Raw genomic sequence first — 18,330 nt, 5'->3', positions numbered from 1 at the left:
GTCTTCCAGGTTCTATCCAGGTCGGATTCTAAATGGGTTAGATGGTTGTTTAAGACCACATTAATCAATTTTACCCCTTTTGGATATCCCTGATTATAATCGCTCTGCATCTTTAAGTAAAGCAGAAAATGCGGGGGGATACTCCTACTTGAGTGTGTGGGGTGAATTCAAAAATGGGTTCAGCATTGTCATGATTGAGTATGGGTGATGCCATTTTAAATTGGGGAGCAGGAATTCGGGTTTATCTGGAATGGGAGTGGAAATGGACCAGTTTCAGTAATTCCATTTAGCAGCAGCACTACCCATGAGCTGATCACTTGAAGAAGAAGTCATGGGTAGGTCCAAGCTGGAATCACTTGGACATCCATAGGCCAGGTCAAATACTTCCTTCCCATGCATTAAAATATCTGATCTAATTCCGTCATGTTTCTGGAATCCTTGTTGGGCTTTCTCCAAAAGGAAATCTAATTCAGAATCCGTTCCCCATTGAACTGAATCCATAGGTGAGTTGGATCCAAAAGTAGTACTTTCTTCATCGACTTCGGTTTCCTCAGGATTTCCTGTTCCTTCATTCTCTTTTGTCAGTTCCTTCTCACATCATGTTAAGTGGATGACTACACACTGAGGAAAAGAGTCTTGGGGATAGCTGGAGTCTGGCTGGCAGTTATGACTGGGACAGTCTTGAAAACGACTTGAGTGTTTGGGAATTGCATATTGATAAGTTTCTTTCAGATGTTCAGGTGTTAGATGCTGAAGGCTTGTTGAGCCATTGACCCCTGCTGGTGCTGCAGTTTTATAGTTCAATGCCTCTATTCCTCTTGTCTTCATCCTCCTTGGGAACCTATCATTATGCTTGGGTGGTTACACATTCAATTGGCCTAGTCATTCTCAATCTGTTGGCTCAGCCTCATTGTTCTGTCTATCACTCCTTTTCCTCATGTTCCATCATCATTTCTCCTGTCTCCTTCATTCACTTGTGTCATATCCATCCCCGGCCATCAACTTCCGATCCCTCTGACTCCTCCGCTCTACCTCTGCTCCTTCTTCACTAACCTTGGAGCTCTCGTATTCCGCAATCCCCTCGGTACCCCTCGATGGTCACCACCCCCTCCTTTCAATTTATTACCTACACCTCCCTAAGTACGGAGCCCCGAAGGCTTCCAGACAGCTCCAACATCCGCTAGTGCTGAAAGAGCGGAGCTGGATCACCTTATGTAACCAGTTTCCTATGTCCAATAACGATATTAGAGTTTGTGCTGATTTGCATACTGACCGTGTTTTGGTTGCCAAATATATAATTGTTCACTGTCTAAACAACACTAAACACCCCCCAACGATCTCACCTGACGTATAGATCGTCTACGGATAAAATTCTATATTGACTTTACTATGATTTCTAGTCAATATTACACCTAGATATACCACTTTTCAGTAGGACATGATTTTCCTGATAATTTACTGAAGGAAAACTACTGATAAAATAATTCCGCAATAAATGTCACTCAATACAGGAGTGACCAAACTGATCTTTCTATTGCTTAGAGTGCGTGCTAGTTATCTAGCAGGTTCAGGATCACTCACTTTTCTCCTGTGGTGTGATAACCAAGTATTGCTGAGAGATTATTCAATTAAGAAGTCCCTCCACCAAACTCTCACTAATTCTCACTATGACACTTTTGTTCAGCTGTGTCTAACTGACCCTAACTCACGCTTAAAGTGACGTGTTAGTTTTATATTAGCTAACAACTAATATTTGCTTTTATCTTTTGGAGCAAACCAACCAACCACTGGTGAGGAGAATTAAACTTTTATTTCTACCTGAGGTTTGAGAGGGGGCAGAAGCGGCGGCCTTTTATGCTTTTAAGAGGCCTCTCTGCTCCCACGCCTCGCACTAGTTACATGTGCTACATTTGTATTATAGATAGTTCTAGAATGATATAGGGGCTTGGGCTGTGTAAGCTTAATAATGAACTTAGGACATGACTCAGCAATAAGTAATTCATTTCTTTGTCTTTTGGGCCGATCTTAGCGGGATCTTGTAGCGCTGAAGCTATGCTCTGCACAGCCTTAATTACGAACGGTTATCTTTAGAAATGACAGGAACTTTCTAGACTGTTCTCTAATTGACCCCTTTTTGTGAAGCTGCATCATTACTAATGTTCTAGAGCCTTCCCAATTAATTAACTGATCCGCGGACTTTTGAATCACTTTATGCTTATGTTCCGAGATCCAGATCATCAATCATTCCTTTGTTCCGATTTATTTGAGCTTAAAATCAAAAAGTTTTGATGAATCATGGGAAAATATACAAGATCCGGTTTTTTAGCATTTTCTCCTCTTCTGATGCGATGAAAAACTGTCCGCCTGCGCCGGAAAATGCTCTGTCATATGGTATTCGGTCCACCAGACTTCCGGGTGCCAATATATTTCCCTTGAGTCACATTACTTTTTATAAGAATTAGCAAATAAATATATATGAATTATAAGGTGTTTCGCCGTTTGAGCGATATCTCCGTCAGTCTTGAAGCTTTTAGAATGAAACAAAACCGTGGATAAAGTTTAGAAACAGTTCTTTCAGATGGAAAAAAGATTACAGTCAAAGGTTTACTGGTTCCCGAGATATTCACATTTCTTTCCCAATGTTCCTTCTTATTCTGCCATCTATGTGCTATTTTCTTGTTGTAGGGATATATTCTTTGAATATTACACCTATGCCAGGTTCTAGGCATGCTTGTAGTAGATTAAATCTCATGCTACATGGGTGTAGATAATTTATAATGATCTTCTAATGTCTGTCCAGTCTCATAAAGATCATGAGATCTGTTAAACGTCTGAACTTGTCACCTGTTTGTTGACTATTCTGATAGATCATTGTTTTATTCTTTGAATATTATTTCTCCTACAGCACACTCCCACCTCCGCTGGGCAATACACTCGCTTGCCCTGCAGAGCCCACCTTCGGGCCTATCCACCCTTTCCGTTTCTGGGTTATCACCTGCCTTTCCGTTAACCCCGCAACCCGACTTGTCGGCAATATTCAATCGGCTAATGTTTAACCCTGTTAGCTCCACTCCGCTCGGCTCCACCATTTGCGGACCTGCCCTCGCTGTAACTATATATACTCAACTTGTACATAGGTTACACTTCAGTAATAAAATCGACTAGAGTTTACCCCCTTTCAGTTCTGGTTGCCAGCTTTGTAAGTTAGGGCACAGACATGTTACTTGGCACAGCGCTCCTGGCACAAGTCGCTGAGGCTGAAGCCCTCCGCCATGGAGACACTCCTTCGTCTCAACCCAGTCTCTGACAACTTGTCTAGTTTGGTTGTCCATTTTTCATGGGTTTGATTACTTCTTTCCCCCTTTTTCTCATTCTCACTACACTAATCAGCCTCATGTTCCATTGTTCTACTATTTCTTTCTCCATCATTTTTGCACTTCTCAGATCCTTGGCTTGATTATCATCGCGTTGTTGTGGGGACAAGTCTGTGCAGGCTAAAACAAGCCTCATTGCACACTTCACCCTTTACTGCATCAAGGATTAGGATTGGTGAGTCGGGGTAATGGTAGGAGTTGTAGAGACTGTGGAGGTGGTTCTGACGAGCTCAAGACCGTCGGATTTGGTAAACTGGTTGAGGAGATATGACTTTTTCTCTACCTTCCTTACTATTTTCATTCATTCATGCATGTGACTTTCCTTTTATATTTGTATCGGACTCTTCCATGACAACTGTACAGACAGTTAGTTAGAGGTTAGACAGAGTATCAGCATTGTACTCCCAAGGACCCATACAACCTACCTGACTAGAGAGAGAGACCTACCCCCCCCAGACCTGAGTTGCAAGTCTAGTTGGATAGACCCATTACAGCATCAACTCATCAAATGTTGCCTTGCACTTCTCGCACTGCTTAACTTGATTACCAACATGACAACCATCAACCCTTGCCTTTTACTCTGCCAATTTCCCACCTGATTCACAACTCTCAATCTCTTCTTGGTATTCTCATGTCCATGCACTGCATGGTTTATCGTTCAGATCCTGTGCACCGCCTAAAGTTCCCCTTCTCCTTGGATTATTGGTTTTTCCCCGATTGAGCCTCTACTTTCCCTATCCATCCACTCCTTTATTTCTCTGCCTTCGGCTTCAACTTCCAGATCTCGCTCCTCAACTCAACTACCTGGCAACTTCTACTTCCTTCCAATCCTGTTTCCTCTGATGTGACTCTTATTTCCTCAAGGTCCATCGCTCCTTTATTTTGTTCCCTCTGCCACTCAGATCTTATAACTATTCCCCTTGTTACTTTGTACATGTGTCATCCTCCACTCATCATGGCATATCTGGCCCTGGTGGATCACCTTTTCTTTTCCATTGCAACAAGGTTGCAATGTATTTTTTCCCACTGCAATCAACTGATGGTACTTAACCACCTTGGCGATCTGCTTGATGAGTTCAATGGGTGCTTGTACTGCCTTGACAATTCATCAACAGATTTCCAAGTTGGATTAATGTCTTGATTTCAATCAGTCATGATTAGGTATAAATCATGAATGCCTCATTGCATTCTCATTTCTTTGGAGCCTGGAATTTGTGAAATGATCTGCCTGACAAGTCCATGATGTGCATTGGCTTTTGCCATTCATGCATTGTGGGTTTTTCAGGTTGATCTTGAGCCTTTTCCAGGTATAACCGGATTTAGGATGGACATAGCACCTTAGACACATGTTCCTTGAATGAGCGAATTGCACCACTAAGGTATGTTTTTTTTTGCTTTGCCCCCTTTTCATTTACTTTTCTTTAGGTAATGTATAACCCAATATATCGGTACTGTAACCTTGATGTAAACAAAGAAGTTTTGAATTAGGGAGTATATAAATTTTAAGAAAGAGAGTGAGAGTAGATTAAATAAATGATTAAAAAAGGAAAAAAAATTAAACAAAGAGCGAAATTGTCAGAGACCAGGTTGAGACGAAGGAAAGTCTCCGTGGTGGAGGGCTTCGGCCTCAGCGACTTATGCCAAGAGCGCTGTGCCAAGTAACACATCTGTGCCCTAACTTACTAACTGGCAACCAGAACTGAAGGGGGTAAACTCTAGTCGATTTTATTACTGAAGTGTAACCTATGTACAAGTTGGGTATATATAGTTACAGTGAAGATGGGTCCGCAAATGGCAGAGCCGAGCCGAGTGGAGCTAACAGGGTTAATCATTAGCCAACTGAATGTTACCGATGAGTTGGGTTATGGGGTTAACGGAAAGGCAGGCGATAACCCAGAAATGGAAAGGAGGGATAGGCCCGAAGGTGGGCTCTGCAGGGCAGGCGAGTGTATTGCCCAGCGGAGGCAGGAGTGCGCTAGCGGACGTCGGAGCTGTCCGGAAGTCTTCGGGGCTCTGTACTTAGGGAGGTGTAGGTAATAAATTGAAAGGAGGGGGTGGTGACCATCAAGGGGTACCAAGGGGGTTGCGGAATACGGGAGCTCTGAGGTTAGTGAAGGAGGAGTGGAGGTATACTGGAGGGATCGGAAGGATCGGAAGTCAATGGCTGGGGATGGATATGACAGAAATTGTGTATATACATTAGGTCATGATTGACCTTTTGTAAAGAAATTTTGGAAGAGAAAAAGAAGGAAGGAATGATGGAAGGGTGTTGCCATGCTGATCCAGATGATTATGGAGCCAAACCCACCCTTACTTGCTCACTACTTCCCCAAGCCATGTCTTTTCATGCAAGACAGTGAAGGGAAGAAGGTTGGTTTGATCTTGTAGACAATCATAGTCCAGATCATCATTAGTGCAACCCCTGTTGGATTATTGAGTGTAAAAATAAAATGAAAATGAAAAAGTAGAGTTCAACATACTCCATTTTTACTCAGACATGTACCTCTCTCCCAAAGACTCATTGCTAGGAGGCCTCTTCACTGTTTGAGGAGGTTCACGAACTTGGTCTTGTGAGATATCAAGTCTGATTGGAATGGATCCATACAGTTTTGTTCGACATGACAGTCATTGCTCACTGTGTCCCCAAGGAATGTACATGTTATCATCGGAATCATCTCCACTGTCCAAAAGTTGCTGGGGCCATCTGGTCTGTTGCTGTGATAGCTGGTTATGAATCCAAATGTAGGCAAAAACTGCACTGCTGACAACAATAGCTAGGACAATCCCTAGGACTGTGGCAAGGTTAACGGTGACAGATGTAGTGGTCATGATTCGGAAAGATGATAGATGTACAGCAGAAAACAGATTTTGTCAACACTGTGATGGAGGTAAATGAAAAGAAATAAAGGAATGTTTTCTTGGCTTTAGCTGTTAGTACTACAAATGTAAAAAAAAAAAAAGAAAAGAAAAAGAAAGAAAAGAAAGAAAAATGCGGTTCCACGGATGCTTCTCAGACCATGTCTGACAGACAACATCCAGAGACCTGTTTTCATTAATGGTTATGATTAAGAAATTGTGATATAGACCCTTTTGTCTTGATGTCCTTTGCTCACTTCGATTTCATCTGTCAGTGATTTGTACTCATGGCTAATCTCACTTGTAGTGAGACCATGAATATACAATGTTGGGTGCCATTGCCTATCCTGGTACACAGTCAGTGGGGATTCAAAGGACTCAATTGATGGTGGGACTTGATTACATTGTAAGGGGGCAAGGGATCTACCATCCTAACGAGAAAGAGAGGGGGCCTAGGGTTGGGAGTGCTCAGGGGAGGTTTGTATGATGATGAGGGGGGAGGAGAAATGGTCTGGGTGTGATGTGATAAAAAGGAAAAACTCGTAAATCTCACTAGAAATCAAACTGATGGGAACTCTGTCCCTGCACTATGTCTTGAGCCTCTTCGGCTTTGTATTCGCCACTCTGGGTGCTGGAAATGTCTGTTAAAACTTCATGTTTGTTGTGGGGAGCACCTCTCTGTTGGGGGAGTCCTCTTTGTAAATACAGGAAAGAGGGTAACTATAAATATGATAGAAATACGTGGAAATCCGAATGATCCGACAGGTTTAGGATGGAAACAGATCCACAAGGAACACTTAAGAAAAAGGTAATATCAAAGTAATATTGATGTTGTTAAGGAAATAAAGAACATGGCAATCGGAACAACCGGTGAACCAAATGCGTCACTCGTAACATTGTTCGACTCGTGTTGACAAGGGCTTTCCAACGATACCAAATTCGTCCGGATCGGTGGAGAATTGATGGAGATACAGAGGAAGCGGTGGAATATGTGGGTGACAGTTGCCCAATTTGGAAACTGATGGTTGTCCATGGTCAGGAATGGCTTGAAAAAATTGAAAGAAATATGGGAAATGCGGAAGGGGTATGTGGAACAGTGGTAGATGTGTTTCGGAAGTGGGGTGCTTGACGTGGGTGGTAGAATCGCGATAATCGACTCGTTTCCATGGTACCGGCTGTGCCCACCTACAACGTTGACGTTGTAGGAGTGCATAATGGGTGTGCTCAAATTCATGGAACCTTATGCAGCAAATACATCAAAATTGGGCTCCTGCTCTTGTACATTATTAGGAAGAAAGAATGATAGAGGGGAGTAATAGGAAAGAAGAAAGAGGGTTTTCGTACAAACCGAAAGAGCCTTTCCGCGAAGGAATTGGTTGAGATTTGGTGGAGAAATTCAACCTGAAATGTCCTCATGTGCAAGTCTGTGCACTTGACCGCAGCCATGAGAACAAGGTCAAAAGCTGACAGAAGAGGACGATCTTGGGGTCACTAAATCGAGAAAAATGCCCAAATACTCAGCGTTGAATTTCGCCCTAATCGGTTCAGCAGTTGTGGAGATATTCTGATTATCAGGCATGATGGGAGTCATGGGACAATATGAACTATGTGGAAGCTCACATGCAAGCTAGTCTCAGTGAAATTCAGGATAATATGGGCTAGTTAAATGATACAAATGCTAAAGAAGACATTGGAGGAGTCTTGGAATTATGGCATAATATTTTGCCCAAGTTTCCCTGTGCACAGATAATCAAGATATAAATTCCATTTCTGAGAATTCCTGTTCTCAGTCAAATCTCCACCAGATTTCACAAAATTGGTATCAATAGAAAGCAATGGATGAGGAGAGTCGAGTGGGATAAAGGGATGGAGGTTTGACACAGTGTTTGGAGTGGTATGAGGAAGTTTGTGTTTTTCTTTTCAATTTCCTTTATTGTTTGGAATTTTATTCTAAGCCAACAGCAGCCGAACCTTACCACCATTGTTGGTGGAGGCTTAACTCAGCCAAACTCATATATTTTGGACTCTTTTCACAGATTGCATGTTTGCTGTATGGGTATATGTACATAGCAATTTAAATGGACCAGAGATTTTCCCCCTCCTGCTACTTTTGAAGTCTGTGTACTTGGGTGCTGTGAGTGGCCACATGATTGGTAAAGGGCTATCGTGACCTTTAGGAAAATCCACCATGGAAAGAAGAAAAGCAAGACACCAGAGTTATATATTTTCCTGAAATTCCCCCCCCCCTCCTGTTGATTATGCGGACATGTTCTTACTGCAACACCCCTTTAAGCCCCCTTTCTCTTTCTTCCCTAGTATTTGGGGAGTGAGTTGGAGTGCTACCTTCTGTTTCCTGGAGACAGTAGCAGATTCCCACTTGCAACATCTCTCCTCCATTCATGTTCTTTGTCCTTCTTGCCATAACCCAATTATGAAATTGATTTATGGTTCCACACCCATTTTCCCCAGTCTTGTCATGGGCCAATCAAGATTGCAAGGATACCCATGAAATATAGAGTCAGAAGGAAAATCTGTAGAGACAATTAGCCTTTTTAGAAGTTATTTGATATGAGACATTACTTAAAATGTCTACTCCCATGATGTTGTTATGTTTTGGGGTTCACTTGTCTTTGTTCTCAGCCACCAGCATGTGGCTCTGGTGAACTATGCAACGAGTGAAACAAATATCATAAAAGTCACCTGATGTTACAATCTATTTAATTCCTTATCCGGACATTTTGGATGCAGAATCTTCTGTATCAGGATCCTCCTGTCTTTCTTGTATGTGAAACCATCTGAGACTAACAGGTGCTGGAAAGTACAGCTGGCCCTGAGGAGCACCTTGTACCTGAAGTATTTCCTCAGACCTTCTACTCTCTTGTGGTTTCTATAGTCCCATCTCTCTTCATATTTTGATGCTTCCTTGATTCGTTCATAGAGTGGTTCATAATTTTGTGGTATTGTCTCTCCTCTCTCAATCATTTTTTTGCATTGATTCCACCTCTCCCATACTTCATTCCAAAATTCCTCCTCTCTCTTGAGTCGCTCCTCTCTTTCCTTGTGTGATTGGGAAGTTTCCATGCTACTGAAAGCAACTCCTAAAGTTTGCAAACTCCGCATGTTCCATATTTCCCTCATCACTCTCTATTCCTTCATCATCCATATCCATTTCATCATCTGCATACTCATCTGACCCTTCCAAACCATCACTATAGTCTTCCTCCATATATGCCAAAAAGTTTTTGGCATCTTGTTGCTTGAATTCCTCATCAGACTTAGTTTCGGACCCACTTCCTTCAGGCTCATCCTCCTGTGATTCCTCTGAGTCTTCCAATTCTTCCAATTCTTTCATATTCTGTTTTCTTCTACTTTCTGCTATGTTCTCTTTCCATTCCCCATGCCATGCCTCTATCATGTGCCATCATCCCATTTTCTCCTGAGTCTTTTCTAGAACAACTGGTTCAGCTGTGTCTCGATAGTAGAATATCTTGACATGTTGTGCTGCAACAGGCTTGGATAGTACTGTACCATCCAATTCAGCAAGGATATAAGCTCCAGATGGTCTTACCATTACCATGTAATATGGTCTGGAACACCTTAGGGCTCCCTTCTTCCTTGTTGATTGTCCAATGAACCTTTATACACCAAAACCATTGTTCCTCGTTTAAGTGGTTTCCTATATCGTTCTCTCCCATGCTTCTCAATATGCATCAGCATTTCGTTTCCTTTGTAAGGGTAGATCTCTTGATGCTTGGTCAACATTCATATCTCTATCTTTTAATTGCCCCATTCTTAGGCCCAATAAATTGATAGTATCTTCAATCTTGTGCCATTCTAATGTATGCCAGGTTCACTCCATGATATTGAATGGGAACATTGCCTCTTGTCCATAGAGAAGATAGTATGCTGAAAATCCCATAGCTTTTCGAGTGGTGATTCTATCAGCCCATAGCGCATAATTGTCAGGGCAATAGCCCCGAACCCCAAGCCATATGTAATTACAAGATACATATAGTCACATGGGTAAGTGGTAACCTCTGGTTAACTGCTTACACACACCATAAAATACACATCTTTGTATCACTTATGGCTCTGTGTGCTGAGCTACCCACTGAGACCTCACAATAATGGAACCATTCCGACCACTTGTTGGTGTTTCCGACACATTTCTTCCACATGGCATCAATCCAATATCTATGACCAACTTCTAACATCCAATTTTCCCTTGGATTTTCTGCAGATATGTGTATGATCAGAACTATTTCTTAACTAGTACTTCCACTGCATTTTTGAACTCTGAACCATTATCCATGATGAGTTGAGGTATACAACCATATCGACACATAATGTCCTCAAAAATAAACTTAGCAATAACTTGAGAACTCTTTGTACGAAGCATGCGAGCCTCTAGCCACCCTGATAAGTCATCTCAGGCATCTACAATGTAGTTAAACCCTGCTGCCTTTGGCATATGGACCATATCTATCGCAAATTTCCTTAAAACAGTTCTGATGTATGTCGGTGATATAGGAATTTTTGGATGGTAACTGGATCTAAGCTGACACTCCTTACATGTTTGGCAAAACCAAGCAACAAAGTCATACATTCTGGGCCACCAGAACTTATCCAACAGATTCTTGTATGTGGGGTTTTTGCCTCAGTGTCCTGCTTCATCATGTGCTTGGCTGCACATGTCCCACCTTTTACCTACATCTTCAACCACTAGTAGTGGAGGTTTAAAACCATTTCGCCTCCACAACCTTCCATCTCCTCAATAAAATTTTCTTGTTTGGGCTAAGATTTTTCCATCTCTCTTTCAAATCCATTGGTAACTTCATGCTACTTAGGTATTTTTCAATTGGTTTGAAATATCCCTCCTCTTGTCTGAGGTCTACTGGAATCAGTAATGGCGATTTTTCCACCTCTTCTGGAATGATTTCTGCAGTTAATGTTTCCAAAATTCCTACCCAAGTTAAATCCCTTTTGAATTCTTGTTCCACTGCCTGTCATATCCATACAATCCCGACCTCTGCTCTGGGTTCCCGGAACTCCAAACTCCGACTTCTGGAGCCCTACTTCCCTTCCGTCACCTTCTCCTTGCTGACTCCCAAGAGGTTATCCCACCTCCGGTTCTGACACCACCTTCGGTCCGACTCCGGAACATTCCGGGTCCGACCCCAACCTCGACACCTTCCAGGCCAGTATGCAACACCTATGCTCCTGACTCTGGGCCTCTGCTCCAGAATCCCATTTGTGTCCCCATCTCCGGAACCTCTGGTCTTAGCTCCGACCTCGGACTTTGACCCCACCTCCGCTTATACCCATTGTATTGGTTAGCTCATTCCATTTAATTACCTTTGCCAATATTCTGGAGTTTAACTTCCGAGTTTGGACTTTCCGGACTTACCTCGGACCTTGCAACTATTGCATTGTCCTATTCAATTCCGCTATTCTCCCTCATTCCTATTTGGGCTGCTGCTTCCTTTCTATTCAGTCAGCTAGCCATTCCCCACTCCCAACCTCCTTCCTTCCTCCTTGGGCCATGGCCCTTCATTCCTCCTTTGAGAAACACCATTGAGTCAAACCCTTGACCCTCGGTGTTGTTCCTCTTTCCATCTCCCTTTGTCTCCTTTTGTCCTACCCTTGCTCCTTTTGATTCCGGACCCCTCCTTATATACAATGTACCTAGTAACTTGTAACCTCAGTCCGAAATCGACCTGAATTCCCCCCAAGAGACTTTCCCTCTGCTAGATCCGAAATTAGGGACCCCTAGGACAACCAGCAATGGCACAGCGCTCCGCCTGAGTCACTGAGGCTGAGGTCCTTCCATGCTAAGTCTCCGGTTCCACTCCGGAGTTGTCCAAATCCGCCCGGTTCTAACAGTTCATCCATTCGGTCTGTCTGTCTCCTTCTGGATGATAACTGGAGGTGAAGTGGAGGTGGATGTCGAGGGCTTTACCAAGTGAACGGAAAAAATGAGAAACAAACTCCGGACCCCTGTTGGAGGTGACGTTGCAAGAGGGCTCGCGGCTCTCTATGCCGACTAAGCTCGTGGGGCCAAACTCTCCAAAACCTCTACTTTCTCTCTTGACTTCGCTATGCTCTCTTATCTCGATCCTTAACTCCGTGGTGAGTTCTCCGGGATTCCGCAAGGTCCGGGCTCAGTGTCCACTACTCACTCGTTGTGAGCTAGATCACTGCCCTTATTCCTACTGTTGGAATTCCACACACTCACACCCTCTCTAGCGCGTCCTAGCACCTTAGAGAAAATGGGGGAGGGGAGAACTTCTATTCCAAAATCCGGTATGTACAGGATATAAGGAACAATTATTTTTAGAATAATTGATGAGAAATATTGGTACCATATGGCACCTGGATACCTTATTAGGCGAAATAATAAAAAAAAGTAACAGTAACAATAAAAGAATATCAATCAATATCTGAAATGATGGCAAAATATGAAAATAAGAGAAAATAAGCGATATCTCAATGGATTTACGGAATTAAGAGCCTAAATTGGAAATGTAGCCGGAGATAACTCTCACGCAGCCAATGAGCATTTTTACCAATTTATTAGACGCCGTGGGAACGAGTGAGGCTGGAATTCTGGGTTGCCGCCTGAGATTCCCACGCCCGCACATGCCCGTGACCTGCTGTGCCTAACTTCTCCAACACGGAACTCCGTCAAATCTCCACCGATTGGGACGTTCTTGATATCATCGGAATCGTACGAATTAGCATTATTTTTAGATACCAAATCTGTACTGAGTGGTCGCATGAATAGAAGTGGTTTTCTAATCATGGAAGCGGGTATCCGAGCCGGCTCTGCGCGTGGGCGATTATCCCGCCTACAACGTGGGAAGGAACTCCATGCTTGGAGAACACATGGAAGAGGAATAGCTTGGCCAGTTCTGGAGAGGTGATGGTATCGTGGGTAGGAATGGAAATGCACTGTTTGGACAGGTGGTCCATGATGACCAACATGGAAGTGAATCCGGAAGAGGAGGGTAGCTGTTCGATGAAGTCCATTGAGATGGAGTTCCAAGGACATTTGGGGATGGGGAGTTGTTTGAGTAAGCCGTAAGGCTTGTGATGGGGAACTTTGGCATGGGCACAAGAAGTACAGGAGGACATGTAACTCTTGATGAAGTTATGGATGCCCGGCCAGGTATAATCATGACAGACTGGGTCCAGAGTCCAGTTTTGACTGAAGTGTCCGGAGAGCTGGTGGTTGTGTTTGTCTTGCAAAATGCGGAGACGAAGATCATTGGAATCCGGAACGTAGATGCAGTTGTCCAGCCTTAACAGGCCTTCGGCATCAATGGACCAGCGGGAATTGGGGAGGTTGGGGGAAGCGAGATGAGAAGAGATTGTGGTATCGGAGGAGAGGGAGGCTAGAATGTCTCGATGGAGAGCATCCATGTCGATGAGTACAGCTGCTCAGATTACTGTGGTGTCATATCCATCCCTGGCCATCGACTTCCGATCCTTCCGATCCCTCCGGTATACCTCCGCTCCTCCTTCACTAACCTTGGAGCTCCCGTATTCCGCAATCCCCTCGGTACCCCTCAATGGTCACCACCCCCTCCTTTCAATTTATTACCTACGCCTCCCTAAGTACGGAGCCCCAAAGACTTCCGGACAGCTCCGACATCCGCTAGCGCACTCCTGCCTCTGCTGGGCAATACACTCACCTGCCCTGCAGAGCCCACCTTCAGGCCTATCCCTCCTTTCCGTTTCTGGGTTATCACCTGCCTTTCCGTTAACCCCATAACCCGACTCGTCGGTAACATTCAGTCAGCTAATGATTAACCCCGTTAGCTCCGCTCGGCTCAGCTCCGCAATTTGCGGACCTGTCTTCGCTGTAACTTTATATACCCAACTTGTACATAGGTTACACTTCAGTAGTAAAATTGACTAGAGTTTACCCCCTTCAGTTCTAGTTGCCAGTTAGTAAGTTAGGGCACGGATGTGTTACTTGGCGTGGCGCTCTTGGCATAAGTCGCTGAGGCCGAAGCCCTCTGCCACGGAGACTTTCCTTCATCTCAACCTGGTCTCTGACATGTGGCAGCTAGGAACATGGCTCGTAAGGATGCAGTGAGCTGCTCTGAAGTGAAGACCAGTCAGAAGTTCTGTGGATTGACGTGAGTGTAGTCCATATCCCCTTCTTTGGGATAGACGTCCCACATCTAGTCAATGCATCTGGTTTCACTCCAAGGCTTCTGGGATGGAATCAGACAGTCATGTGGAACTGGGAGAGGAACTCTGACCAGCGGGCTTGCTGCTGGGTCAAGAGTTTGGTGGTGGAGAAATACTCGAGGTTCTTGTGGTCGGTGATGACATTGATTGGGGTTCCTGAACCTTCAAGGTAGTGACGCCACAATTGGAACGCATTGTGAATGGGGAGCAGTTCCTTATCATGGGTGTCGTAATTGAGCTCCGGTGCTGAGAGTGTTCTAGAGTGGAAAGCGACAGGGCAAATCTCTCCGTCATTGCAATGGATGGACAGGATTCTGGATATCATGTAATCGGAGGCGTCAGTTTCTACAATGAGGGGGGCATTGGGTCCCCAATGTGTCAGGATGGGAGTGGATGTGAAGGCTTGTTTCAGGGTGTTGAAAGCAGAATGACAGTCGTCAGAGAATAACCAGGGGGCTCCTTTATGTGTGAGGCGCATCAAAGGGACCACAATGTCAGAGTATTGGTGGATGAAATGCCGATAGAAGTTAGCGAAGCCAAGGAAGGACTGGACATCCTTGACTTTACGGGGCTCGGGCCAATCTTGGATGGCTTTAACCTTCTTGATGGACATGGTGAGTCTGGAGGGAGAAAGGCAGTATCCGAGATATTCTGTGGTGTCTGTATGAAATTCGCATTTCTTCAGATTGGCATATAGGCCGTGCTTGCGGAGTCTCCTAAGAACTTCTTGGACCTGCTCCTGGTGTGAAGCCATGTCTTCCGAGTAGGTAAGGATGTTGTATAGGTAGACTACCACAGAAACGTCCAAGAGGTTGGCAAAGATCGGGTTGATGAATCGCTGGAAAGCCACAGGTGCATTTGGGAGACTGAATGGCATGACAAGCCACTTGTAGGAACCATAGTGCATGCGGAAGGAAGTCTTCCACTCATTGCCTGCCACAATGCGAACCAGGTGGTAAGCATGCTGGAGGTTGAGTCAGGTATAGACAGTGGCATGGCTAGGTGCATCAAGGAGGTCTGAGATGTGGGGAAGTGGGTAGCGATCTTTCTGGTGATCTTGTTTAGCCCTTGGAAGTCAACGCAAAGACAGAGGGAACCATCCTTTTTGCAGATGAAGAGGACCAGTGCTGCGTGAGTGGAAGTAGCAGGACGAATGAACCCGGAGGCTAGGTGTTCATCTAAGAACGCCTGGAGAGCCTTGAGTTCCGAAGTAGAGAGGGAATACTGTTGGAATTTGTACACATGGTCTCAGGAACCTTAATGCTAAAATATGGACATTCTGCGAGTCGAACTGCAGAACCCTGCATAGGTACCAAGAGCGTGTTACCATTACACTAAATGCCTGCATTAGGCAGAGGTGGTTTCTTACAAATACATAGTTCCCAAGGGTGGTGAAGTGCCTTCCTCAAGGTCGATCTTCAGGTCATGCTCACAGTGCGGTGCTAGCATCGAGGCTTTGCTCTTACTGAACACATCTGTGAACTTGTGGTACTCCTTCGGAATGGCCAAGAGGTCAACGGAATTGGTGTGGGATGAGGCAGCCCTCAAGCGGCTGTCCTCGGAAGGGATGGTTAGGCTGAAGGATACTGATCCTTCAAGTCGACAAGCCTTCGCAAATGCGGAACAGCTGACAAACTCGATAGATGGTATCGGAGGAATGGGAGCCTGGGGCTGAGGTGCTAGTGGAACATCAGATGGTTGGATGTTGGACAACAGCAATGGTGCCGGAGACGACAGGGGAGAGCTCAGAGTAACTGTCTTGGTAGGTTTGGAAGTTCAGAACATAATACTGCTTGAGACCCAGTCAATCAACGGATTGTAGTGGGTAAGCCAGTTGTGTCCTAGGACTAGAGAACAAGATCCATCCAGTGATGTGACAAAGAAAGTCATGGGGGTGATGTTTCCGGAAGCAAAGCAGAGGGGAATATCAACGGCATGGGTTATGATTGAGTTAGTGCTACCATTGAAAAGGCATAGTTGGGGAGGTTTAATCTGATATGTCTTCAGGGCCAACTTCTTCATGAATGTGTCGTTGATGAAGCAGTCCAAAGACCCAGAGTCTATGAGTGCAGGAACATTCTCATAGGTGCAGAAGAGTTTATTTTTTGTCCTTACATCGGACAGAGAAGAAGAAACAGGAGAAGAGAGAGAAGAGAAGTGGAGAGAGGTGGAACGATCTATGGAAGTAGGAGGAGGAGGAGGAGGAGAAAGTGATACATCAGCAACACTATCTACAACGGGTAGAACATCAACCAGAGGGTCAACATTAAGAGGAGAAAATAGACCATTTGAAAGAGAAAAAGAAATGGGGATGTGGAGGGAGGACAAGTCGGAGATGGAAGACACATTTAAGCGCACTTCTTTGAGCACATGGAGGGAAGAATCGCAACCCCCAGTCCATGTGGAGTCCACAGGGGTGCGGACTAATTTTTTCCCTCTGCAGAAGCAGATCCTTGCTCCTCAGTCTGGGCCATGCAGGGCTTAGATGTGTGAGAAGAAGACTTAGGACAGTCCTTGACCATATGGCCAGACTGACTGCAGAACATGCAAAGTTTCTCATTGAGACGATGCTTACGCTCTTGTGGCATGAGCTTGCCATTGTCTCCGAGTTTTGACGAAAGATCCAGCTTAGCGGAGCTGGCCTCGGACTTTTTGTTGTCCTTTGGAGGCTTGCTACCAGAAGCGGAGTTGAATGAGGAGGAGGAAGGAATGGGGTCAGAGTGAGAAGTGGTAGTGGTTTCGTCAAGGACATTGGAGGAGGAGGGTTTTGTGTGGCATGTCACTTCGGATTTATGCTCCCAATAGCGTGCATCAAAAGTCTGTGACAAGGTGCAAAGTTCTGAAAGAGTAGAAGGTTTACCTACCCTGGCAATGTCATCTTTGATACGTTCCAACAATCTGTTATAGAAAAAACAATGGAGCACAGCTTCTCCGTAACCATGAAGTTGAGAAGCATGTCGATTGAACTTGATGACGTACTTATTGATGTGGTGCCCATCCTTCATATCCAGGGTCATTAGTTGGACTTTGGCGTCGCCCATGGGATTGTGAGGACCAAAGTTGGTTTGAAGTTCATTGACAAACTCCTGGTAGTTATTCATCCAACGAGGACGAAGTAGAGAATTCTGATCAAAGAGTAGGTCCGGCTCAAACCAATCAAGGGCCATCCCCTTGAGGTGCGCAAAGATGACCTTAGTGTCAGAGACTGGATCGAGATGAAGGAGTTGTCTCTGTGGCAGAGGGCTTCAGCCTCAGTGACTCAGGCCAGGAGCACTGTGCCAAGTTACACATCCATGCCCTAATTTACTTACTGGCAACGAGAACTAAAGGGGGATCAACTCTAGTCGACTTTATCACTGAGGTGTAACCTGTGTACAAGTTAAGTATATATAGTTACAGCGAGGGCAGGCCCATGAATGGTGGGGCCAAGCGGAGTGGAGCTAACAGAGTTAAACATTAGCTGATTGAATATTACTGACAAGTTGGGTTATGGGGTTAGTGGAATGGTAGGCGATAACCCAGAAATGGAAAGGAGGGATAGGCCCAAAGGTGGGCTTGCAGGGAAAGCGAGTGAATTGCCCAGCGGAGGTGGGAGTGTGCTAGCAGACATTGTAGGTGGGATAATTGCCCACATGCAGAGCCGGCTCGGATACCCGATTCCATCATTCAGAAAACCCCTTCGGGCTCTGTACTTAGGGAGGCATAGGTAATATATTGAGAAGAGGGGGTGGTGACCATCAAGGGAAGCGGAGGTGATTGCGGAATATGGGAGCTCTGAGGTTAGTGAAGAAGGAGCGGAGGTAGTCCGGAGGGATCGGAGGTAGTGGAAGTCGATGGCCATGGATGGATATGACAGACTGAATATTACCGACAAGTCAGGTTGCGGGTTTAACAGAATGAT

General features: G+C 44.8%; 1 protein-coding gene across 1 annotated transcript; it reads right to left on the bottom strand.

Moving 5' to 3' along the window:
• Positions 1-273: 273 nt before the first annotated feature.
• On the bottom strand, positions 274-713 carry EI90DRAFT_3131134 (uncharacterized protein; the record flags this gene model as incomplete). The annotated part of the gene is made up of 2 exons (XM_039064367.1): positions 274-566; positions 623-713. 2 exons carry the CDS (start codon positions 711-713, stop codon positions 274-276), a joined length of 384 nt encoding a protein of 127 aa, XP_038910818.1.
• Between the last annotated feature and the right edge of the window lie 17,617 nt (positions 714-18,330).

Source organism: Cantharellus anzutake (assembly GCF_015039405.1).
Source record: "Cantharellus anzutake strain C23 chromosome Unknown EI90scaffold_73, whole genome shotgun sequence".
Classification (NCBI taxonomy): Eukaryota; Fungi; Basidiomycota; class Agaricomycetes; order Cantharellales; family Hydnaceae; genus Cantharellus; species Cantharellus anzutake.
The sequence above is the reverse complement of the archived record's forward strand: the minus strand, read 5'-3'. Positions and strand labels throughout refer to the sequence as shown.